The sequence below is a fragment of the Apodemus sylvaticus genome, chromosome 10, assembly GCF_947179515.1.
Source record: "Apodemus sylvaticus chromosome 10, mApoSyl1.1, whole genome shotgun sequence".
NCBI classification, from domain to species: Eukaryota; Metazoa; Chordata; class Mammalia; order Rodentia; family Muridae; genus Apodemus; species Apodemus sylvaticus.
The window spans coordinates 97,080,542-97,105,915 of record NC_067481.1 but is presented as its reverse complement, the minus strand read 5'-3'; the positions used below and the strand labels follow the sequence as shown (position 1 = coordinate 97,105,915).

Genomic DNA, 25,374 nt, shown 5'->3' with positions numbered 1-25,374 from the left:
GATCTTGAGGATATCCTGGTGTACATAGCTAGGACATAAACTAGACTGACCCTGTAATAATAATGATAATAATGATAACAATAATATTAATAGTAATAATAATACTAGTAATGGTAATAATAATAATAAGCCTCAGGTCTGCTTCCATCTTTGTCTCATAGTTTGCTACTGTCAGGCTCATGTCCATGTTCAGGGTAACGGAGTGTTTCCCACAAATGTCCCTTCATTTTTCCATGATCCTCCTGTGACCCCTCAGTGATAAAGCACCGTGAGTACCATGGTCAGCCAACCCTCTGTCTGTCTGTCTTGCTGTCCTGTATACATACAGCTAATTCCTGTTTACTACAGGATTTTATTTGGAAACATTGGGACATGTGGCCTTGTTGGAAAGGGTGTGACCTTGTCAGAGGAAGCGTGCCACTGGGGTGGGCTTTGAGGATTAAGACTCTCAAGCCAGGCCCAGGATTCCTCCTTTTCTGTGGCCTGTTGATTCAGATGTAGAACTCTTGGCTCCTTCTCCAGCACCATGTCTGCCCGCATGTCGCCATGCTTCCTCCGCGATGGTAATAGAGCAAACTTAAGCCGGTAAGCCGGCCGCAGTTAAATACTTTCCTTGGTAAGAGTTACAGTGGCCACGGTATCTCTTCAAAGCGATGGAAACCCTGACTAAACTGTCTTGACTTAATGTCCAGCAGTTATAAGAGGGACAAGCATTTGCAGACTGTAACTCCTTGGGTTGAGAGCATTCTTGTGTCTATTGGTAAATCCTTACTTAGTGTGTTATACCCACCACAGTAAGCATTTGGCAAATGTTCACTGAATGAATAAACGCTTTGTTTAGTATATCCTAAAAAGCCACAGATTCTGTCAGCAAATATTCACTAAGTCCGTTCGGCACATGCACACAGACCTTTGGTCCTGGCGGGCTGCTGGGAGTGCTCCAGACTGATAATCAAATGCTTTCCTAAGAGCATCTAAAGCAGGGCAAAGCAGTGCCTCGTGCTGAAGGAAGGCCACTGGGGGGGGTCGGCCCTGCCCGCTAGGACACCTGTCACACACCTATGGGAGCACCCTGGCCTCTGTGCACAGCCTCAGCAGGCCTACTCAGGGCCTTATTAAGGTTCCCTTCTTCTCATGGCCGTGGCACATGGCCTGGCACCAGCTCCCTGTCCAGTTTTACTCACTGGTTTTGAAGTCCCTTCAGTTCACAAAGAAATCAGATGACGGGACTCAGGGAAGCTGCCATGGCAGGTAAGTGGTGGAGTGCTTGCCTGGTGTGCGTGGGGCCCTGGTTTCAATCCGGGCACTGACTGGGGTTCTTCCAGCTCACTGCTGAGCAGACGCAGCACAGTGCTCATGGGCTGGCACGACCCTAGTCCCCAAGCTAAGAGCAATTGTGAGAAAGATCATCTTGGCAGGACTCCTACAACCTGCCAACAGGGTTTTCAGAAATCAGCCCTTACCTTATACACATTTCATTACCCACCCACTTCAATACAAACATTGAAACACTCATTGCCCTGTGCAATGTTTGATATTGTAACCCGGAACAAACAAGGCTTTGGGGGTGCCTTCTCTTTCTTTCTGTTTCCTCAGGAGCTAGCTGAGCCCTCTTCAGTTGGACATTCTCAAAGGATTCCTGCAGGGGGGGGGGTGCTAAAGTGACCCAGTGAGCCTTTGTGCTTGCCTTAGAGTGGCTGGCTCTTGTTCCCTCCCGGAGGTCGGAGGTCAGCCTCAGATCTCAGCCACCGCCCCTTCTGAGGGCTCTCTGGGCCACTGAAGTGCTGAGTGGGCTAAGAGCTGTAACTTCCTTCCCTCGAACACTGGCTTTCGTAACCAGGAAGTGTTCCTGATTTTGTAATTCTAGGATCTCCTCCTTTAAGTGCCTTTGCTCAAACAGAACACGCACAAGTGCAAATACGACTTCACCGAGTCCTCAGATAAGGCTTAACGAGGGCAAAGCAGTAAGCAGGGGGTGGGGGTATGGGAGAAGTTAAAGCAGTAAGGAGGAGGTAGGGCTGACTCTAAGGTCACATTCCACGAGTGATAGAGAAAAAGGTTAGGAGGATGTTCACTGTGTCTAGAATATGAAATACACACACACACACACACTTTCCTTTATCTATAAATATATAATGTATCTATAATATATGTCCTATATATAAAAGATAGAGGCTAAGACAGGCTGAGGTTCAAGCGTTGACACAGATTCCTCTACACTTTGGTCTTGGCCAGTCCTTTCTTTTGGTCCCCATCTGTCAAGGATGGTAATACTAGGAGCCAGAGCCGCACTAGGAGGCCATGAGCATATATGAAGTGCCAGGCACCACTGTAGACATGCATCCTGTAGATCCTCGCCTCTCCCTTGTCAGAGCCGTTCTGCTTTCGTGGTATCCTTTCCGAGTGTGACTGGGGCCCTGGCCCCGGGCTCGTGTGGATGTTAGGCAGGTACCCTGCCACTGATCTACACCCCCTAGTCCCTGAGAAACAAACTCAGAACTCATGTGGCTCTCTTGGTTTCCAACTTGGTAAAAGGTGTTCTGTGGTTGCTTTTCAAACTATGCTGAAGCACCCTTCATCTACCAAAGGTGCCAGCGCGTCATGCCTGTGAGCCCCAGGTCCCTCCAGATGTCCCTCAAGATCTCAGCGTTCCTGCTCCCTAGGGCTGCTGCGTCTGTCCAGGGGCCCACTGGCTGCACCCCAGGGCCAGCTGTGTAGAACTGCTGCCACCAGGCCACCTCACCTGCAGCCTTGCAAGGACACCTTCAACCAACCTTTCCTGGAACTAAGGTCAGTTTCTGGTGCTGCCAATGTAGTCTGCCCAGTGGACAGCGAACCGTGTGTCCTTTGCCACTCTGGGCTTGAAAGGAACGGGAATGAGCAAGAGAGTGTTTATATTTTGGGACAATAACCAAAAAAAGGGACCGTCTACATCTTTAACCAGAATATTTTCATTTCCTTTTGAGGCAGGGTCTCATGTAGCTCACGTTAGCCTTGAACTAACTGTGTAGTAGAGGAGGATGACCTTAAGCTCTGAATCGTCCTGCCTGCTAGGGGCTACAGGCATTGGCCACCATGCCCCATTTCTATGGTACATTCGGTTGAGCCCAGAGTGTCCTGCCTCCCAGACAAACACTGGAGCAACAGCTACACCCTTACCTCCAAAGCCTTTTGAACTGTGACCTTTTTATACCCTTTCTGGTAGAGGGAGAAAGTTCATCTTGGTCAAATGAGCCACGGGTCTGGATTGACTTTAACCGGAGCCTCCTGATCCCCTTTTTAGCTGAACTGTTTATGGAAACCTTTCATAAACACAGATCTGGGATAATGAGATCGCTTAGTGGGTAAAGTCACTGCGGTTAAACCTGATGACCTGAGTGTGACCCCTGAAACCCACAGAGATGGAAAGAAGTGACCCCCTAAGTTGTCTTCTGACCTGTACCAACAAACAGTACACACTTAGAATAAATAACCAAAAAATAACCACAGGGCTTACCAAGTGATTAAAACATTACTCTTTATCTATCATTGTCTTTAAGACTTTATTGATAGGAGGTTTATTGCTGTTGTTTGGGGTTTGGTGGTGGTGGGGTTTTATTGTCTTTGTTGTTTTTGGTTGTTGTTGTTTCCAGACAAGGTCTCACTGTGTAGCCCTGGCTGGCCTGAAAGTGCTGAAATTAAAGACATGCATCGCTGCTCTTGGCCTAGTGGAGGTTTTGTTTTTTGTTTTTTTGGTGGCTTTGGGACAGGGTTTCTCTGTAGCCCTGGTTCTCCTGGAACTCACTCCATAGACCAGACTCAAACTCAGGGATCCACCTGCCTCTGCCTCCTAAGTGCTGGGATTAAAGTTATGTGTCACCATGCCTGATTTTGCTGGCGTTTTAAATATATAACTTATTAGTGCATTTCTTTTTGTAGGCAGAACCCCCAAGTCATATATGGTACACAGACAAACCACTGCTGCAGCCCTTTCAAAGGAAAATTATAAAAGTTTTTGAGATTGCTTACTAAGTTGCTAATCCGTAACCCTTTGTACAGCCTTAGCCTTTTTCACTTTCAGTCATGTATTTAAAAGCGGGTGTGGCGGCTCATGCCTCACTCGGGAGGCTGATACCACAAGTTTAAGGCCGAGCTTGGAAGGCTGTATCCAAACAATCCATATTTTAAGTTCATGTGTGAAATTTCTTTACACTTTCAATGTATAAATTAGTTTATGTTTAGTCCTGTTTAATGTCTGTCTTAAAAAGACAAGATGTTAGTTTTTCAAAGGTACTTTTAGATTTCTCTCTTTTTTTTAAAACTGTGTATATGTGTGTGTGTCTGTGTGAGGGTTTATGCCCTTGAGTGTGGGTGTCTGTGGAGGCCCCGGGGATTGGATCCCCTATACCTGGATTCTGGGCAGTTGTAAGCCACCCGCTGTGGATGCTGGGAATGTACTTGGCCCTCTCCAAGAGCAATGGAGTCTTAACCTCCCTGCCATCTCTGCAGCAGTAAAAAGGTTCTTTAGAGAAATTATTTTTAACTGTAAAAGTAAAAACAGGTGTTGTTGTTGGGTTTGATTTTTTTTTCTTTTTTTTTTTTTGGTTTTTGTTTTGGTTTTGGTTTTTTTTTTTTTTTTTGTTTTTGTTTTTGTTTTTGTTTTTGTTTTTTGGATTTGCTTTTTTCGAGACAGGGTTTCTCTGTGTAGCCCTGGCTGTCCTGGAGCTCACTGTGTAGACCAGGCTGGCCTCGAACTCAGAAATCCGCCTGCCTCTGCCTCCCAGAGTGCTGGGATTACAGGCATGCGCCACCACCGCCCGGCTTGTTTTTTTTGTTTTGTTTTTGTTTTTTTTTAAGACAGGGTTTCTCTGTGTAGCCTTTGCTGTTCTGAGACTCATTCTGTAAATCAGGCTGGCCTCAAACGGATAGAAATCCACCTGCCTCTGCCTCCAGAGGGTAGGACTAGAGGTGTTCCCCCCCCCCCCCCCCCCCCCCCCCCCCCCCGCCTGGCTGGGGTCAGCTCTTTGTCCCATGTGCTCCGTAGTCTCCAGCTGCTCATGTTGGAAGCATGTTCGCTTCCGCACATTAACGAGTGACTCATGAATTATCTGTGTGCCTCCGTCAGACAGGGAGCTGCCATGTGGTTAGTATTAGCCATGAACAAAGAGCTGGTGAACTGAACTTGAACTGTTGGCGAGTCACCAGGCTTTTCCCCACGTGGAGAGGCTGAGCTGGGAAGTGCTTTCTCTGCTCACAGCTCTCAGGAGCCCAGCGCTTCCTTCATCTCTCCAGGCTTCACACCTGGACTTCCATCCCTTCGGTTTGACGAATGAGGCCCTCCTGACTGGGTGTTGCCAGGTTTATTCAGGCCACCTACTTCTCTGGCACGTGAGCAGCTCAATGTCTCTGCTTCTTATAGCTGAAATGCAGTAAAACTTGTTTCAATATGAAAGCATAAATTTTGTTTTTGCTTTCGCAAAAGTGTTTGATAAACTCTTAGCAGGTCCCCCACCTCACCCCGTTGTGGATGCCAGAATTAAATGTTTACATTTATCTGTAATATAGGAGAGATACTTTTAGGACACATTTTCTCATGCCAGATGTACCTATAATTCTTTCTGGAGGCTGAGGCAGAAGATCACTATGAGGACAAGAGTAGCTTGAGCTACCTAGTGAGTTTGAGACTAGCCTGGGCTACATGCTGAGACCCTATCTCAATAACAGTGATGTGAAGGAGAGAGGGGCTGGTCATGTGTTGTGAAGATTTGGCTTCCAATATTTGTAATAATAGTGAGAGAAAAACTGGCTTGTAGACTCAAGAGGACCGACGGTCTCATTTGTACAACCGCCTGAGCAGCCGGGCTCCTGGGTCAGCTATGCTGTGGAAAGCCCCAGTCCCGGGCCTCAGCTTCTCTCTCCCCAAGTCTGAAAACCCTCCTGTGGCCAAGACACTAAGTTGAGCTTTCTTGGTTTTAGTTGTACACACACACACACACACACACACACACACACACACACACACACACGGCACAGGTGTGGAAGTCAGAGGATAATTTTCAGTTCTCTTTTACCTTTACCTGTGTCCCAGGAATCAAACTGGCTGTCAAAAAAAGCAAGCACTTTTATCTGCCGAGGCCCTCTCTGGCCTCGAGTTTTCTTTCTTTCTTTCTTTTTTCTTTTTCTTTTTTTTTTTGGGGGGGGGTGGGTTTTTTGTTTTTGTTTTTGTTTTTTTTTTTTTTTTTTGGATTTGGGTTTTTCGAGACAGGGTTTCTCTGTGTAGCCCTAGCTGTCCTGGAATTCACTCTGTAGACCAGGCTGGCCTCAAACTCAGAAATCCACCTGCCTCTGCGTCCTGTGCTGGGATTACAGGCATACGCCACCACTACCTGGTGAGTTTTCTTTTACTGGTTCTATATTGCTTAAGAATAAAGCCAGTCGAGGCTGGGAGTTCTGTAAGTCGGAGTATTTTGCTATTTAATGAGACATGCATTAACTAAAGCATCTGAATAGTGTTGGTCAAATAAATACCAGGACTGCAGCAGAGCACAAACAAAGCATAGCACTGTCTGGGTGAGGGAGCTCAGCCGGTAAAGGCATCTGCCTGAAAACCAGAGCTGGAGCCTCCAACCCTGTGTGGTGGGAAACCCTGACGGAAGGTTTGTCCTCTGACTGCCACAGGTATGCCATGGCACTTGTACACACTTGTGCACACATGCATACACACAAAAATAAATAAATGTAATGAAATATGTTGAGAAAAGAAACACGGCAGTTGCCCCAAAGTGTGTGCTCTCTCTGGATCTAGAATGGTGTGTTTGGAGCATCTGAATGACTGGCTTTCTCTAAGGCGTGCTCAGGTTTAAGGTGGCAGAGAGGAAGGAGGGAGATCATGGAGGGAAAGGACCAGTAGCCATCCCCAGGTAACCACACTGTGTTTCCATGGCACTCCAGGTGTCCATCTTAACCTCCGGTTGGTGTTGGCATTGTGCCTTCAGGAAGATGGCGGTGCTGCGGCAGCTCACACTCCTGCTCTGGAAGAACTATACTCTGAAGGTGAGTGCAGGCCCAAGGAAGGGTGGCCATCGTCCAGCCGACCCCAGGGAAAGCACTAAAGGGTGGACCGCTTGTGGATGTCACCAGGCCCGTCATTTCTCTTGTAGAAACGGAAGGTTCTAGTGACAGTCTTGGAGCTCTTCCTGCCCCTGCTGTTTTCTGGGATCCTGATTTGGCTTCGCTTGAAGATCCAGTCAGAGAATGTGCCCAATGCCACGGTTTACCCAGACCAGTCCATCCAGCAGCTGCCCCTGTTTTTCTCATTCCCTCCACCTGGGGGGAGTTGGGAACTCGCCTATGTCCCTTCCCACAGCGATGCTGCCAGGACCATCACAGAGACGGTGAAAAGGGAATTCATGATCAAGATGAGAGGTGAGACCAGGGGACTTAGGATGTTCTTGTGGTTTGGTTCTGTGTGACATATTGCCTCCTGGCTGCAGGGAAACCTGAGTCCACACTCTGTGACTCATTGCGTTGGCTATATGCCTTTATTAATCCCTGGGCTACCTTGTCTCAATACAAAATGAGACTCAGAGGCCTGGCCTCCCATCTGTCCAGGGCTGAGGGGCCCAATGAAGAACTGTGTGGAAGTGTTGGTCATACCAGGCACCAGGGCCACATCTTGTGAGATCAGGAACAAGCAGGTAGACTCAGTCCAGGAGAGCTGTTTATTCTGGGTGCAGAGCACAATTTGAGTGCATAGGACAAGCAACCTTCCTGGGATGGGGCTTCAGGGGACAGCTCCGATATCACGGGAGGCCTGTGGAGGGAACAGTGTGTGGATATGCAGGTCTGCAGCAGGACCAAGTCACAGAAAACTGTCACAAAGCAAGGAAGGGACTTCAGGGCAGCAGCAGTAATATGCCCTTTCTACATCTTTGCTTTCAAGATAAAACTATTGTCCCTTTTCCCTCTTCCTATTGGCATGATGTACTTGTTATAACTTGTTTTATCCAACAAATGATTACAGCAAAGCCCTGTATATAAAAGGAGGCCAGGGGACAGAGGTCACTTGAGCAACTCCACTTTTTAAAGCTTGGTGGCGCATGCCTTTAATCCTGGTACTTGGGAGGTAGAGGCAGGTGGATCTCTGTGATTTTGAGGCCAACCTGTTCTACATGATGGGTTCCAGGATAGCCGGGGCTATATAGAAAGACCCTGTATTTTAGTAATAATAATAAAAGCTGAAGCTTTCCATGGCCAGGTGTGAGAGAATCGAGGTGGGGTGAGCAGGAGAGCACTGTCCTGTCCTAGCCTGCAGCCCCTGCCCTGCTTGGTGACAGTTTTCTGTGACTTGGCCCTGCTGCAGGCCTGCTATCCCACCCTGATCCACGCTGTAGCAGGAAGACTAGCTGCCGTCCAGTCCTTAGCTCTGTCCGAAGCAGCCCAAGGCTCCACCAAGACAAAAGCCACTTATTGTTGAGGGTTTGCAAAGCTCTTGGCGATCTTGTCAGAAAGCTGTCTTTTATCTGAAGTGTCCTGACGTTCCCAGGCTTTTGAGGGCAGGGATGGCTGGGCAGTGTGTGGTTTGGTGCTTTGTCCACAGTGCATGGCTTTCCCTCCGAGGAGGACTTCGAGAACTACATTCGGTATGACAACCACTCCTCCAACGTGCTGGCCGCCGTGGTCTTTGAACACACCTTCAACCACAGCAAGGACCCCCTGCCACTGGAGGTGAGACTTTGACACACACACCCCCGCACACACACTGTTCAGAGCCTCAGTTTCCTCTCACTACCTGCAAATAAGATGCTTTTCCTTAACCCCCACCTGCCTGAGAATAAAGACTAAACCCTTGCAACTAGTATGATCTTCAGTCCCTACAAGAGAGCGCGGTGGTGCTAACCTACCAGTCCAGAGACATTTTTAAAAATCTCCCCACCCTTGTACAATCACTTCAGGCCCCTTTTATTTGGGGGTTTTACAGAAGGTCTCCGGGCCTCTTGGGATAGAACCAACTAGGACAGGAAAGAAAATAGCAGCTGTTTGGGACTTAAGTATGTCTTTAAAAGATAAACAAAGGAAGCTCTTTGCTTTCTGGGTAGTAAAACTGAGCAACTGTCTCACACGTGGCGGTAGCCTTCCATTGATCCTGCATATGTGGCATTGAAAATATATTGCTAGGCATTGTGGTATAGCCCTTTAATCCTATCACTTGAGAAATAGAGGCATATGTGAGTTCAGGCCATCCTGGTCTACCTAGCAAGCTCTAGACCAGACAGAGATATGTACTCAGACCCTGTCTCAAAAAAAAAAAAAAAAAGTATTTATGTTGGTAGGTAACAAAAGAGAAATGGCTACCTGGATGACTCCATCTGGGGCTGGGGAGATGTTTCAGCAGTTAAGAGCACTGGATGCTCTTCCAAAGGACCCAGGTTTAATTCCCATCATCCACATGAAGGCTCACAACTGACTGTCATACCAGTTCCAGAGGACCCAACACCCTCACACAGACATACATGCAGACAAAACACCAGTACACATTTAAAAAAAATCATTAGGAAAAAAAAAAGTGTGACTTCCTCTCATGTTTTAGGGCAACTGGGGTTATTTCAGGGCAGGGCATGGTGAGTTCCCGGTGACACCTCCCAGTCACCTGGATACCTCCTCGTGGCACTGGACTCTGCAGTCTAGATCCTTCAGAACAGTTGGCTGTCAATTCTGTTTCTACAGGTGAAATACCACCTGCGCTTCAGTTACGCACGAAGAAATTACATGTGGACCCAGACAGGAAATATTTTCCTGAAAGAGACTGAAGGCTGGCACACCACTTCGCTCTTTCCGCTTTTCCCAAGCCCAGGACCGAGGGAGCCTTCCTCCTCTGATGGCGGGGAACCGGGTGAGAGACAAAAGGCTGACGCCTTAGGATGGATGGGCTTTAAACCTGGAAAATGAACTAAGCTGAGCAGAAGGGGTCTGAGCTGAACAAGGCCTGACGCCTGTCAGGAGACCGTGTCACAGAAGCCGTGGCTGTCACACCTGTTGCCATGCCAACCAGCTGGTTCTGGCTGACCATGCTGGGATGTAGTTCCCCGGCCTGTCTTGTTTCTTGAAAGCAGCAGAAAAGTATCTCTTAAGCCAGGCACAGTGGTACACGCCTTGAATCTCAGTACTCGAGAAGCAGAGACAGGCATATTTCTATGTGTTAGAGATCAGCCTGTCTTACATAGTAAGTTCGAGGATGGCTAAGAGATCCTATCTCAGAAGAGAAAATCTGGGGCTAGAGAGATGGCTCAGAGGTGAAGAGCACTGGCTGCTCCTCCAGAGAACTGGGGTGGATTCCTAGCATGCACGTGGTGTCTGAAACTGCCCATAGCTCCAGTCCAGGAGATCAATGTCCTCTGGCCTCTGCAGACACCAAGCAAGCACTCACGTGGTACACAGATATATATGCAGGCAAAACACTGAGACATATGTAATAATTTTAAGAAAAAAATCTTAAGAGGAAAAGACTGAGATATTTCAGTATGTACAAACTCAAAATTTGTTCCCAAAAGAACCCACACACACACACCCTGGGCTGGAGAGATGGCTCAGTGGTTAAGGGCACTGACTGCTCTTCCAAAGGTCCTGAGTTCAAATCCCAGCAACCACAAGTGGCTCACAACCATCTGTAATGGGTTCTGACACCCTCTTCTGGTGGGTCTGAAAACAGCTACAGTGTACTCATAAATAAATCTTAAAAAAGAAAAGAAAAAAGAAAGAAAAGCCCCATCACCAGAACATTTGCAACAGCTGACAAAGGGAAATGTCATAAGCCAGGCATGGTAAGCCAAACCTGGGAAAGACTTGCCCAAGTTGTTTAGAAGTTCGTGAGACCCTGCAGAAACGGGTGGGAAGGGTAACAACATTGGCACATGGCAGGCCAGGTCTTACCCCACTCTTGTCCCAGACTCACTAACAACATCCTAATAAATATATGACCCTTCCCCCGCCCCCACCCCCACCTCCACCCACCCCCGAGGGGGGTTGGTGATATGGCTCAGGGTGAGAGAGAGCATTGACTGCTCTTCTAGAAGACCCAAGTTTGATCCCCAGCACCCACATGGCAGCTAACAGCTCTGTGTAAAGCCTGTTCCAGTTGGCCAGGGATGTCCATGGTACACAAACTTATATGCTGCAAAACACCTGTTCAGGAAAACATCTTTTAATTTATTTAGTTTTTTAAAAAAAAATGTCCTTGCTGGGTGGTGGTGACACACACGTTTAAATTCCAGCTAAGCCAGCCAGGGATACACAGAGAAACCTTGTCTTGAAAAACAAAAACAAAACAAAACAAAAGCCCACTAGAGTCTGACAAACCAAGAGAACCCACAATACAACAATAATGTTCCATAGTTTAATTTATGGCCACAAACATTTCCCCAGTGGGAACCTAGTGGATTACAAAGTGATAGCTTTGTGTCTGAGACCTTGTCTTAGTCAGGGTTTCTATTCCTGCACAAACATCATGACCAAGAAGCAGGTTGGGGAGGAAAGAGTTTATTCAGCTTACACTTCCACGTTGCAGTTCATCACCAAAGGAAGTGAGGACTGGAACTCAAGCAGGTCAGGAAGCAGGAGCTGATGCAGAGGCCATGGAGGGATATTACTTACCTGCTTGCTTCCCCTGGCTTGCTCAGCTTGCTCTCTTATAGAACCCAAGACCATCAACCCAGGGATGGCACCACCCACAAGGGGCCCTCCCCCCTTGATCACTAATTGAGAAAATGCCTTACAGCTGGATCTCACGGAGGCATTTCCTCAAGGGAGGCTCCTTTCTCTGTGATAACTCCAGCTTGTGTCAAGTTGACACAAAAAAAACAGCCAGTACAATTGACACTTTGTCAACTTGACACACAAACAGATCACTATTAAGCCTCAACCCTTACTTTCTTATTCATCCCCAAAAGCTAAATAACTTTAAAAATACCGTAGTCTTTACAAATTCTCGAATATTAAAATTTCAGACCCTAGAAAATATCCAGTCTCTTTTACAATTCAAAGTCTTTACAATTCAAAGTCTCTTAACTGTGGGCTCCACTAAAATAATTTCTTCCTTCAAGAGGGAAAAATATCAAACATGTCAATCAAAATCAAACTCTAACCATCCAATGTCTGGGATCCACTCATGATATTCTGGGCTCCTCCAAGTGCTTGAGTCACTTCTCCAGCTCTGCCCTTTGTAGCATACACTTTGTCTTCTAGGCTCCAGCTGCCTGTACTCTGCAGCTGCTGTTCTTAGTGGTCATCACATAGCACTGGCATCTCCAAAACACTGCTGTCTTCTGCCGCAACTAGGCTTCACCAACAGCCTCTCATTGGCTCTCTTCATGGTGCCAAGCCTCAACTCCTTTGCATGACCCCTTCAAGTCCTGGGCTGTCAACTGCAACTGAGGCTGCACCTTCATCAATGGCCTTCCATGGCCTCTCACAGTGCTGAGCCTCAGCTGCTCTTCATGATCCCTTCATGCCTTCAAAACCAGTACCACCTGGGTGACTCTTACACATTACCAAGTCCAGCCACAGCACGAGGTACAACCTTGGCTATCTCTGGAACACAGCCACTGTGTGTGCTCTCAGAAAACACTTACCAGAAGATTTCACCTCAGTGATGCTGGTCTCTTCTTAATCACCACTAATGTCTTAGCTCCAGCTAACCATCATCAATAGTCTCTGTACTGCAGAGGTTTTGCATTAGTGGTTCTGGTATCTTCTTAATCACAGCTGATTTTTCAGCCCCAGTTAACCAAAACCACAGAAACTTCACAATCAAGACAACAACAGTCCTGATAAGAGTCTTTAAACTTCCCTCTGAAATTTCACAAGCCAGGCCTCTATCTTCTGCACTGTTCTCAACATTATCTTCCAAACTCCTACAAAACATCCCACAGAACTCTTAACACCCATTGGTTCTTCTAGCCCAATGTTCTGAAGTCCTTCCACAGTCCTCTCCAAAACATAGTCAGGTTGTCACAGAAATACCCCACTATGATGGTACCAATTTGTCTTAGTCAGGGTTTCTATTCCTGGACAAAAAAAAACATCATGACCAAGAAGCAAGCTGGGGAGGAAAGGGTTTACTCAGCTTACACTTCCACACTGCTATTGATCACTGAAGCAGGTCAGGAAGCAGGAGCTGATGCAAAAGCCATGGAGGGATGTTCCTTACTGGCTTGCTTCCCCTGAATTGCTCAGCTTGCTCTCTTATAGAACCCAGGACTACCAGCCTAGGGATGGCACCACCCACAAAGGGCCTTCCCACCCTTGATCACTAATTGAGAAAATGCCTTACAACTGGATCTCGTGGAGGCATTTCCTCAAGGGAGGCTCCTTTCTCTGTGATAACTCCAGCTTGTGTCCAGTTGACACACAAAACCAGCCAGTACAGACCAGTTCTCAACCTTCCTAATGCTGCGATCCTTTAATACAGTTCCTCATATTGTGGTGACCCCAACCATAAAATTATTTTGTTGCTACTTCATAACTATAAATTTGCTACTGTCAGGAACTGTAATGCAAATATCTGATATGTAGGATATCTGATATGCAACCCCCAAAGAGGTTTCAAGCCACAGGTTGAAAACCACTGCCTTAGACGATCAAGTTGCCATGGTTATAAGGACAACTGCTGAGCCACAGCTAGTTGTCTGAGGAAACAATGTGGACAAGGAGCACGCAGTTATTTGTAGAGAAAACAGTCATAAGAAGGCATGGCTTAGACGACAAAGTTTCTGGGGTTCCGTACTCAGCTGAACCCCTCTCCAGCTGTGTGCTTCCCTGGGCTTAAGTGTCTCTGTCTGTCCAGCAAGGCTACCATTCACTGTGAAGTGGCCAGTGAGAACTCTTGCTCCACCAGCACTGGCCTTGGCACACAGCAGTGGCGTCATAAAACCAGATCAAGACAGAAGAATGCCAGCACTCGGTGACCTGTGTTAGCAGTGTGGCTAGTATTTTGCTTTTCTCTTTTCTGTAGGTCACCCAGGTGGCGAGGCAGTTTTGTGTCTCAGGGTATTTGTATCTAACCACTCTGTTCTGAGCCCAAGAGCTTGGCATCTCAGGTTGCCTTTTATCTCCTGATTCTAAACCCACTTCTTCCAGGGTTTATCACTCCCAGGCCTTGTGCGCCCTAGGGCACTGCGCTTGCTACTGTTACTGGCCCCTTTCCCTTGGAGCTTTATTTCTGACCCTTTAGGGAGTCCAGAGAGGCCAGCTACAGTAGGTTAAATTATGATCCCTAAGTTGACCCTGTCCCAATCATTCAAAACCGTGGCCTGTTTGAGACAGAAGGAAATTAAGTCTGGTAGGTACCTGATTCAAGATAGCAAACTTTTCAGTTACCCTACTGGAGTCAGTGTAACTACAGAGTCCTTGATAGTAGACAGAAGCAGTCAGGTGGTGGGGGCACTCAGGAGGCAAAGGCAAGTAGATCCAGTTTGAGGCCAGCCTGGTCGGCAGAGCTAGTTCCAAGACAGCAGGGTTACAGAGAGAGACCCTGTCATGAAAACAAACATAAAACTAGACAAATGCTGCAGAAGGTGTGAGCAGACGTGAGAGGCCACCTTGCTGGTCTAAAAGGAAAGGAAGGGGTCATGAGCCAAGGAATGGAGACATTGCTACAAACTCAAAAAGGGAAGGAACAGATCTTCCCTGACTCCCTACGAGGGAACACAGTCCAGTAGACACTAATTCACAGTTAGTTAACCCTGTGTCAGATTCCCAGCCACTTGAGCTGATAAAATAACAAAACTGCTGTTCCCAGCTGCCTCTCACCAAATCATCTCTAAGTCCACTTGGGCAAAAGTCTCAGCTTCTATCTCCTCTCTGCCTCCTTCCTCCCAGAGTCACAATTAGGCACCAGGGCCATAGCTTCTTTCTCTTGACTCTTAAACTACTGGGGTAGCATCCAAGACCTGGCCCTCTCAACAAATATGGCAAGTGCTTTTCTGATCTTCTACCTTCTTCTTTATCCTTGTGTTGGGGTCCAGGAATTGCCTCATAAACTGCATGAACACCAATCTCTGTCAGACCGGGAGAGTTTATTGAGCATACGCCTCAGGGCTGATCTATCAGGGCCACGGTTCAGATTTGGGAACTGAACCATGACCCTGAATTTAGATCCTACAGGGTTTTTAAGCCTAAAATCCCTGAATTAAGATCCTACAGGGTTTTTAAGCCTAAAATCCACAAACATCTATGTCAAGTTAATCCACCAGTCAGAATTTAGGGATAGGGGACTTCCTTAGGAACGTGTCATTGTTGTACACTTAACCTGTACCCATTGGTTGGGGCATTCAACTGTGGCAGAGGTCTTGCCTTGTCTAGCATTCATGTCTTAACTTGTCAACCAGGATGTCAGTCACCTACATAGATGTCTCTTTCTGCCAAGTAGGATGTCAGTCCCCAGGAAGATCTTGGGAACATAAACTTTACTAGGCCCCCTACTTAAAGTAGAAGTCTTATTTCAAATAGTTTCTTATATTGGGGCAGGTTCCCTCTTATGTTGGGGTCCATTCCAGCACCAGCTTATAAAAGCAAATACCATAAAAGCTTATATGCAGGTACAGGAAGTGCTGCTGGGTGGTTGGTTTTGGTCCAAGCTTATTATAGATAACTATGCAAAGCAGTTCTACTGCCTTCCAAGGGCACAGAACTTAAGAGAATATGTAATCAACCTGGACTTGAGAGAGTTTCCCAGTAACAGCAGAAACAATATATGAGAAGGTTACCTTATAATATTAGTAGCAGCACAAAATGGCAGGCTAACCAGCTAACAGTTACCTAGGCTTTGTCATTATCTCTAGGCCTTAATATTTTACCTAAACCTTAACAGTTGTGTCTCCTGTCTGCACTCTTGGTGGTTTCTTTTCTGGTACCTATTTAGCCTAAGTTTTATCTGTTAAGAATTGTTAGTCCACCCATTTGAGGAACACAGGATCTCTCTCCCACCAAGTTCATATCAGGTTATGTATGTTTAGTGTTGTGTATGTGTGTGTATGTGTATAGTGTATATAATGTGTTTGGTGCATGCATTGTGGTGTGTGTGTGTGTGTGTGTGTGAGTGAAGTGGAAACTTAAGGGTTCTTTGGAAAGTCGGTTGGATGGTGTTTTGCTGGGGCAGACACATGAAGGAATGTTGAGCTGAAGTGGACACAGGTGAAAGACTAAGGCAGTCTCATGAAGGAATGTTTGGCTGAAGCAGACACAGGGAAAAGGATGTTCTGCTAAAGCAAGCACGTGAAAGGGCAAGTGATGAAGGATTCTTCACTAATGATGCACATGTTTGGTCTGCTTTACATTGCGTAGTTGAGCCACATTTGTCAGGATTCCATAGAGAGAAATGCACAAACAACTTCTGGTGGTGTGCTGCAGTTTCTTGCTGCTTCCGAGGACTCAGGCTGATTGGCAGAGTGATGTCAGCTGAGGCAGATGCGCGTGCTGAGACAAAACACATAGAAGCCAGGTGGTGTTTGGAGCGTGTAACCAGGACTCCACAGACTGTGACGGAAGCTAAACTACACTGACTTATAGAACTAGCTCTACAACATGTGTGGGTCTAGTCTTGGCCGAGCTTTGCTGCACTGTGGGAAACACAGCCGAGAAGTTCTCCTGGCATCCCTCCTGGTCTCTCCTACTGACTTGTACCAAGGCCGAGGCCTGGCTGTCTCTGCCAGATAGTGCCACCACTGCTGCTATCCTGTTTGCTATCCTGACTCTACCAAACTAGGCTACTGGTGTGTCCGTGAAGTGTGTGGGAGTGGATCAAGCTGCTCCTACTAAGCTGTAAACTAAACTGCCAATCTCCAGACAACACAGATGAGAGTTACTCCAAAGAACCTTTCTAAACAGGTCCACTTCCTCCATAGCCTTTCTTTCCCACTACCTCTGATGGGTGATGGGCTAGAAGGGAAGTTAAAACTTTTAAAAACCATCATTAAAAGCAAGCACTAAAAAAACTAAAGTTACATGTGTGTGTAAATATATAAAATGTGTAATATATTGTAATGTGGCTTGTGTAAGTGTGAGGTTTTGTGTGTGTGTTTAGTGTATAATGTATGGAGTGTGTGTGTGTACAGTTTTGGTCATGGAAGTGAACGCTCAGTGCTGAATGTCCCTCTTTATCACTTGGCACCTTTGACACAGTGTCTCTCACTGAACTGCACCATTTTGGGCCTAGATGGCTGGCCAGGAAACTCCCAGGATCTTCCCCGGCCCCACCCTGAGGTGATGGGTTACAGGCATGTACACGGCAGGCTTTCATGAGGGTGATGCAGATTGAAACCAGGTTCTCATGCTATGTCTTGAGGGCCCTTACCCACCGAACTATCTCCCTGGTCCTAAATCAAGCCATTTTAAAAATATGATCATGTGTGGGTTATGTTAATTATGAAGTAGAAGTGTCACTTGGCAATATGTGGCATGCTTTCTCTCCTTGCGACCACTGAATGATGTCAGGTGCTATTAGTGGTCCACGGAGTAGGGTATCAGGTGAAGTTACCCATGGCCTCCTCTGGCCCTACCTCTGTGGACTTAGGGAAGTATGTCTATTCAGAGTATTTCCCTCTCATGAGCATCACCACGACACAGCTGTCTTCTGTTTCTGAACTCAGGGTACATCCGTGAAGGCTTCCTGGCTGTGCAACATGCAGTAGACAAAGCCATCATGCGTTACCATGCCAACGCCTCTGCACACCAGCTGTTCCAGAAGCTCATGGTGATCACCAAAAGGTTCCCGTTCCCACCCTACATCTCAGACCCATTCCTCATTGCCATCCAGTACCAGCTTCCTCTGCTGCTCATGCTGAGTTTCACCTACACCTCCCTCACCATCATCCGGGCTGTGGTGCAGGAGAAGGAGAAAAAACTAAAGGTAACCGTCTGCATGGCCGTGCAGTGCACTAGCAAGTCAGCTTGAGAACGCTGGGTTCCGGGACTCCCTCAGATGGCTCTGCCTGTCTCAAGGCTACCGCCATGAGCCAGGGCTCCTCCCTGTATTTCTTGTATGTCGGAGCCATAGAGCCTGGACGCAGCATGGATACCTGCTATGGCACAAGGGTTTGGAAGTCCGGCTGCTCTGCTTAGATTCTGAGAGTGGGCGTGCCCTCAGCCTGCTGTCTCCACGCAGCACTTGGGCAACTGAATTTTAGTTCGTTGTTGTTTTTGTTTGTTTGGGGGTTTTCACTTGGTTTGGTTTTGTCATTTGGTTTTGTCAAGACAGGGCTTCTCTGTGTAGCCCTGGTTGTCCTGTAACTCCCTGTCAACATGGCTGACCTTGAACTCAGAGATCTCCCTGCCTTTGCCTCCTGAGTGCTGGGACTTAAGGCGTGCACCACCACTGCCCTGTTTGCTTTTCATTTGTTGTTTGTTGTTTGTTTGTTTATATTATCTTTATAATTTTTTGTTTCTTTTTATCAAAAATTGTTTTCATATAGTGTGTTTTGACTATGTTTTTCCCTTCTGCTAACTCCTCCAAGATCCTCCTGGGTTTTGTTTTGTTTTGTTTTGATTTTTGTTTTCTGTGCTAGGAATGGAACTCGGGCGGGGCTTCAAGAATGTAAAAACTCCACCAGTGAGCCACACTCCCAGTCTTTCCGTTCCCCAGTCTCCGCAGCCCAGCTTTAACCTCCCAGAGCCCATAGGCAGCACTGGGCAGTGGAGGAGCCAGGTCCTCGTGGCACTTCCTGACAAGCTGATGAATGGGAGAGAGGGGAAGGTGTGGTCAGAGCACTCCGGCTCACCTTACCCTGTGCCTCCACAGAGACAGGAAGCACCCTTCCCTAAAAGGGTTCTGGGCTTCTCCTTCAAAGTGGGAATGAAAATGAATGGATCCCAGGTCTCTTAATGCATGTCCTCAGCCACACACTTGTCAAGGCTCACAGCCCAGGAGGCTGCTGGCAGTGTGGTCAGTATGGCCTGCAGAGTCTTTCTGCCAACTGTAGGAAGGGCCAGGCTTCATGACTCTGGACATTAGTGCCAGATGCCACACTCCTGACTTCTGGGAATCAGCTCAAGCAAGGTGAAGACTTGGGACTATCCCTTGAGAGTTTGGAATTGCTCCACAGCATACGAGGCTTCCCTGAAGGACTCAGAGAAGTCATCAACCTAACATCTCTTGGGTACTTGTGTCAGGCCTGAATGGGCCACAGACAGAGAAGGGGGTTTCCCAGTATGACAGAGTTTGGTGGGCCAGGCTGGGAAGTGACTTCACTCCCATGTTGAGGATAGGGCAGGCCATCATGACTTAGGAGGAAAGGGCAATTAATACTGAACTGACCGTCAGGGATAGCCTCCCAGATAGGGTAGCACGTGCCACTGATACAGAGCTAAGAGCTGTTGGACAAAGAGTAGCACGCCAGACCACAGCCTTCTTGTTCCCCTCATGTGTGCTGGCTAATTCCTGCCTATGCTATATAGCACAGGCATCCTGGTGCACTTTCCTGCTCTATACGCGCACTGCATTTATGTAAGCAGACCGGCACACGTGGAGCTATGGGAAAAGCCAGCTGCGTGCAGACAGGATAACAGCCCGACTGCGATACTGTCTCCCGTTCACAGGAGTACATGCGCATGATGGGACTCAGCAGCTGGCTACACTGGAGTGCTTGGTTCCTCATGTTCTTCCTGTTCTTCCTCATCGTGGTCTCCTTCATGACCCTCCTGTTCTGTGTCAAAGTAAGTGTGGCTTCCATGAGGGCTCTGGAAAGAAGAGGGTACGGAGGCCATTCATGGCCCCCGACCTCAGGGCAAGTCTTTCCCTGCTGTGGAAGACAAGCAGGCCTTCTCCTGACCTGCACCTTTAGACCTGCCCAGTTCATTTCTGCCTTCCCTGCCTCACCTGGCCGGCCTGTCCTGCAGGTGAAGAAGGACATAGCAGTCCTTTCAAACAGCGACCCGTCCCTGGTTCTGGCCTTCTTGCTGTGTTTTGCAATCTCCTCCATCTCCTTCAGCTTCATGGTCAGCACCTTCTTCAGTAAAGGTGAGCCCTGTTGTTCCCCTAGGGCCAGAGGATGAGGTAATCCGAGTCTAGGGAAACTAGGGGGATTTATACACAGTTAAGGGGCTAAAAGGGATGTCTTTCTGATGACCCAGAGGCTGAACTGAAGAGAGAACTCCTGAAAGGCTGAGGCTTAATATAACTGGTTGGCGGGAAAGGCAGACAGGAATACAGCAAAGCTCATGAGCCCCCCAGAATCCCCCCAGGAAGAAACAGGCAGTGAATAGGGGCAGAGCACCTGCTGCGGGCCGAGGAGGAGAGGCCGCTGTGTTAGGGCAAAGGCAGTTGGCAGAAGCTGAGCATGCCCACTGTGGACTGCTAAGAATACTAGAAATAAAAGCTGTATCTGCTTGCCCCCTGTGATTTCTGATACATTCAAGCTCTGCCCTTTGAATTCGGGGTTCAGCTTATTGTTTAGTGCTTATGTTTTCTGCCTCACTGCCTTCTGTTGGACAGAGAATGCTTCCAGTAGTTTTTAGAGCTCTGATAGCTTGAAATATACAAAGTACCTTTCTTTTAGTGATTACCCTTAACTTGAAATGCTTTTACATTACTCCTAAGAAGTAGTATGTCTCAGGTCAATCCATAACATGCTGTGAATCCCCAAGCTCCCTATTATTTTTATTTTTTAAAAAACCATTTGCAAGATAGTAGTTTAGTTGCTATTTTTGCCTTCAAGCTGTTGCCAGCCTGCTCTATGTGTATTCATTGGTGTGTGTGTGTGTGTGTGTTACTGCTTCAGGTGGGCAGAGGACCTGCACGAGGGGCCTAGCAACACCAGAAGCTGCAGTCCCCCAGTGCTGGGATTTGGGTGGGATGGGACTATGACCTCTGTTACTCCTGAAAGTCTCATGGCAAATTCTTGCCACCCCCTCTCTCTGTGCCCACAGCCAACATGGCAGCAGCTGTGGGCGGCTTCCTGTACTTCCTCACCTACACCCCCTACTTTTTCGTGGCTCCTCGGTACAACTGGATGACACTGAGTCAAAAGCTCTCGTCCTGTCTGCTGTCTAATGTCGCCATGGCAATGGGAGCCCAGCTCATAGGAAAATTCGAAGCCAAAGGTGAGTCCTGTCCTCAGTAAGTCCTCAGATCACCAGTTCCTGGTCCTTGCAGCTTAGGGAGCACCTTGGCAAAGCGTTCCCAGCAGTTAGCCTCACCTCGGGTGGGAGGCAGGCGATTGGAGCACCTGAGCTAGGCCTTTATCAGAAAACAAGTACTGCGTGTGGACAGAGAGCTTGGCCCTGGTCCGATGGGGAAATAGCTCAGATAAGGCCAATCAGAGCCAAATACAACCAAGGGTTAAAACGCCCAGAGGTGGTGGTCACCCAGCTGCTCTGCCCAGTGACTGGATCTTACCGGTTGGTTTTCGAGTCACTTCCTACTTTTGTTTCAAAGATTTTTTAAAATATATTTTTATTTTCAACACTGTGTGTGTGTGTGTGTGTGTGTGTGTGTGTGTGTGTGTGAGTGAGTGAGTGAATGGGGGTGTGCATATGTGAGGGAAGGTGCCACAGAGTCAAAAAAAAAAAGGTATCAGACACCCACTCCCCCAGAGCTAGAGAGTTGCAAGGTATTAGGAGCCATCTGATGTGGGTGCTGGGAATTCAACTCCGGTCCTCTGGGAAGAGCCACAATGCTCTTATGCCATCGGCCATTCCCCTTAAAAACTTCTTATTACGTATTTTATTGTGAATGTTTGTATGCACACAAGAGCATACATGTGCCACAGAGCATGTGTGAACAGCCAGCTGATAAGTCAGGAGTCATTCTCTGCTTTCACTGTGTGAGGTCCTCCTACCACATGAGCCCTGCTACAGAACTCGGGACTGGCAGTACCTGCCTTTGCCCCTGAGTTCTCCTACCAGCTCCCTTCTTCTTAACACCTTCAAAGTGGTTGCACAAGTGACCTCAGAGCTAGGGGATCTTGAGGTCTTTGAGTCAGCTCCCAGCGTTTGGTGAGTATAGGGTTAGCATGTCCTGCACTCCAAAACCCCCTACAACATCTGACTGTGAAGGCAGAGAATCCTGAGAGAAGCCAGTGAGAGCCCTGGAAATGCATGCTCTGATTTTTGTGAAATTTCCTGTTTTGAAACATCACGGAGGCCAAATGAAGCCCTTGCTGGGCTGACTGACTGGCACACTCCTGCTTGTAAAGCCCGTGGTGGATACTCAGAGTTCAGACACTCTGAGCTTCTCACAGGAGAACACTGGAGAGGGGACCACAGACTGGGACGTGGCCTCCCTTCTCCCTCTGCAGGACGGGTGAGGAGATATAAGTAGCTGTGTCTGGCCACTACACAGTCCCCCGACATCCACTCTCAGGGGATTTGCATGCTGCTCGGCTTTCCTAGAAGTGCAGTACATGAGATCTACTTCCTTTTAAAAAAAAAGAATTATTTATTCATTTTATATACATAAGTACACTGTTGCTGTATTCAAACACACCCGAAGAGGGCATTGAATCCCATTGCGGATAGTTTGTAAGCCACCATGTGATGTCTGGGAATTGAACTCGGGAAGAGCAGTTGGTGCTCTTACTGCTAAGCCGTCTCTCCAGCCCGTAATCTACCGTCCTAAGGACTCAGCTAAGATAATTTAAGATGGTCTTGTCTCTCCTACCCAAATGTTCCCCTAGGCCAAATTTTCCCACTTCTTCCAGTCATATGCCTTTGCCTGTTTGCATTGCTATTACAAAATACCTGAGACTGGGAAATTTGTGAAGAACAGAAATTTATTTCTCAGTTCTGGAAGTCCTAAGATGCAATACCTGGTAAGAGTCCAACGATTGCTTCCAAGATGGCACCATGAATGTCATCCCTCACAGAGAGGACACTGAAAGACACAAAAACCACTCCTGTAGGACCTTTTATAGGACAGTGTTGTCCATTATGAGGGATATCTCTGACCAATGAACTTAAGGCCAGGCATTTAAACCATACCCTGAGCAAGATAATCGTAGCACTAAGGAAGCTGAAACAGGACTGCTGTGAGTTTGACCACACGATGACTCCACACCTGGGCTAAAGTGAAACCCTGTCTTATAAAATAAAAGCAAACAAACAATAACAAGACAGCTAAAACGTGTGGGCCATATGCACATGTGTGCACACATGGAACCAATGGACATATGAGCCATATGCATGTGTGTGCACACATGGAACCAATGAAATGTAAACCTATCTAGTCAGTTCATGAGTCAGTTCCCTAGCACTGCATAAAACGAGACATGGTAGTGTGTGTGTGTGTGTGTGTGTGTGTGTGTGTGTGTGTGTGTGTAATTCCAGCATCAAGGAGATGGGGCAGGAAAATCGAGAAGTCAAGAAATGAGGTTTATGTCTTTCTAGCATTAGTAGCCTCCTGATAAAGTGTAGACTCTGTAAACTAGCAGAAACTTCCCAGGCCTCTAGTACTTTTTAAAAAGTCTTTTCCGGGGCTGGAGAGACAGCCCATATTTAAGAGCACTTGCTGCTCTTTCAGTGGACCCCAGTTCAGTTCTCAGCACTCACGTCAGGCAGCCCACAAGGTCCGTCATTCCAACTACAGGGGAGCTGACCCCTCCAGGCACATGCACATAGCCACATGCTGACACACAGACCTACCTACATGTAATTAAATATAATAAAAAATCAGTCTTTTTAAAAGTATTAAAAAACTATAGTGACTTTTCTTAAAACAGACCAACCGCTAGCTGTTTAATGGTAAGCATTCAGCAAGGCTGTAGAGCAGACATTTGCATCCAGGAAATGGATGACCAGACTGTTAGACACTTAGGTCCAGGCTTGCATGGGCTGTGACATTGATGGATCATGAGCTTTGTAGCGCTTCACATTAATTTTGAGTTCTCCTGGGGCTGGAGAGATGATGGCTCAGCAGGTAAGAGCACTGACTGCTCTTCCGAAGGTTATGAGTTCAAATCCCAGCACCCATATGGTGGCTCACAACCATCCGTAAAGAGATCTGACTCCCTCTTCTGGTGTTGGAAGACAGCTACAGTGTACTTACTTACATATAATATGATAAATAAATATTTAAAATAATATTTTGAGTTCTCCCAGGTTCATTGGTTACATTGACCTAACACCTATGTGTGTGTGCATTTGTGTGCATGAGTAAGTATACATGTGCATATATGCACATGTATGTACACCTGTAACCAATGAAATGCTAACCCATCTATCTAGTCAGTTCATGAACTTTTAAAAATTTTAAAGATAGGGGCTGGAGAGATGGCTCACCAGGTAAGAGCACTGACTGCTCTTCCAGAGGTCCTGAGTTCAATTCCCAGCAACCACATGGTGACTTATAACCATTTGTAATGGGATCTGATGCCCTCTTCTGGTGTGTCTGAAGACAACTACAGTGTATTCATATAAATTAAATATAAATCTTTAAAGATGTACGGTGTGTGTGTGTGTGTGTGTGTGTGTGTCTGTGTGTGTCCTGCATTCCTGTCTCTGCACCATGTGCATGGATTACCTGTAGAGGCTAGAAAGGGGAGCTGGATCCCCTAGAACTGGAATTTCAGAGGGTTGTTAGCCACCAGGTTGGTGCTAAGCGTCAAAGCCAAGTCCTCAGGAGGACGCGCCATTGCTCTTAACCTCTGAGCCTTCTCTCCAGCTCCAGCTCATTGATAGGTCTATAATCTACTGATTTTTTAAAGGTTCAGTTGTCTTTAAGACTTGAAGAAAGTTGGGTAAGGGGTGGGATATAGCACAATTGGAAGAGTTTACCTAGGGTTCAGTCTCTAACATGTCATAAATTGAGGGTGATAGTACACACTTGTGATACCTGCACTAGGGAGGTGGAGCCGACAGGATTAGAAGTTCAAGGTCATTCAGGTCATTCTAATCTACACAGTGAGTTTGAAGTCAGCCTGGAATACAAGATTCTGTTTCAGGGCAATTGAGAGAGAGAGAGAGAGAGGGGGGGGGGGGGGACAGACTTGAAAGCTGTCAGATTTGTTACAAAGTCTGTAAAGAGACAGTCAAGGTAAGAGCACAGGGAACATGTGCACACACACAAGCGTGAGTACACGGGCCATCAATGGCTTTGGCACCTCACCCCTCCTAGCAGTCAGGACTATCTTCCTGTTGCGTCCTCCAGGCACTGGCATCCAGTGGCGTGACCTCCTGAGCCCTGTCAACGTGGATGACGATTTCTGCTTTGGACAAGTGCTGGGGATGCTGCTGCTGGACTCGGCACTCTATGGCCTGGTGGCCTGGTACGTGGAGGCTGTCTTCCCAGGCCAGTTTGGCGTACCCCAGCCCTGGTATTTCTTCCTCATGGTGAGTGCTAATGCCCCTGTTCTTCAAGCAGGCCACTTTGGGGGACGAAGGTGTCCCCTGCACTCACTTGGGACCCCTTTA

The 25,374-nt window shown here is 47.3% G+C and overlaps 1 protein-coding gene across 3 annotated transcripts in view; it reads left to right on the top strand.

Moving 5' to 3' along the window:
• The window catches only part of Abca3 (ATP binding cassette subfamily A member 3), a 58,670-nt gene that overhangs the window by 6,325 nt on the left and 26,971 nt on the right, over positions 1 to 25,374 (top strand). For 2 of the 3 annotated variants that reach the window (XM_052197118.1, XM_052197116.1), the window contains 10 exons: positions 2,589 to 2,790; positions 6,931 to 7,032; positions 7,140 to 7,404; positions 8,579 to 8,706; positions 9,706 to 9,871; positions 17,622 to 17,881; positions 19,567 to 19,683; positions 19,867 to 19,987; positions 20,896 to 21,069; positions 25,112 to 25,293. In XM_052197118.1, the coding sequence (XP_052053078.1) occupies positions 6,979 to 7,032; positions 7,140 to 7,404; positions 8,579 to 8,706; positions 9,706 to 9,871; positions 17,622 to 17,881; positions 19,567 to 19,683; positions 19,867 to 19,987; positions 20,896 to 21,069; positions 25,112 to 25,293 (1,467 nt within the window). In that variant the 5' untranslated portion in view covers positions 2,589 to 2,790; positions 6,931 to 6,978. Of the gene's footprint in view, positions 1 to 161; positions 269 to 2,588; positions 2,791 to 6,930; positions 7,033 to 7,139; positions 7,405 to 8,578; positions 8,707 to 9,705; positions 9,872 to 17,621; positions 17,882 to 19,566; positions 19,684 to 19,866; positions 19,988 to 20,895; positions 21,070 to 25,111; positions 25,294 to 25,374 lie in introns of all 3 variants that reach the window. The other variant, XM_052197117.1, reaches the window with a different exon arrangement.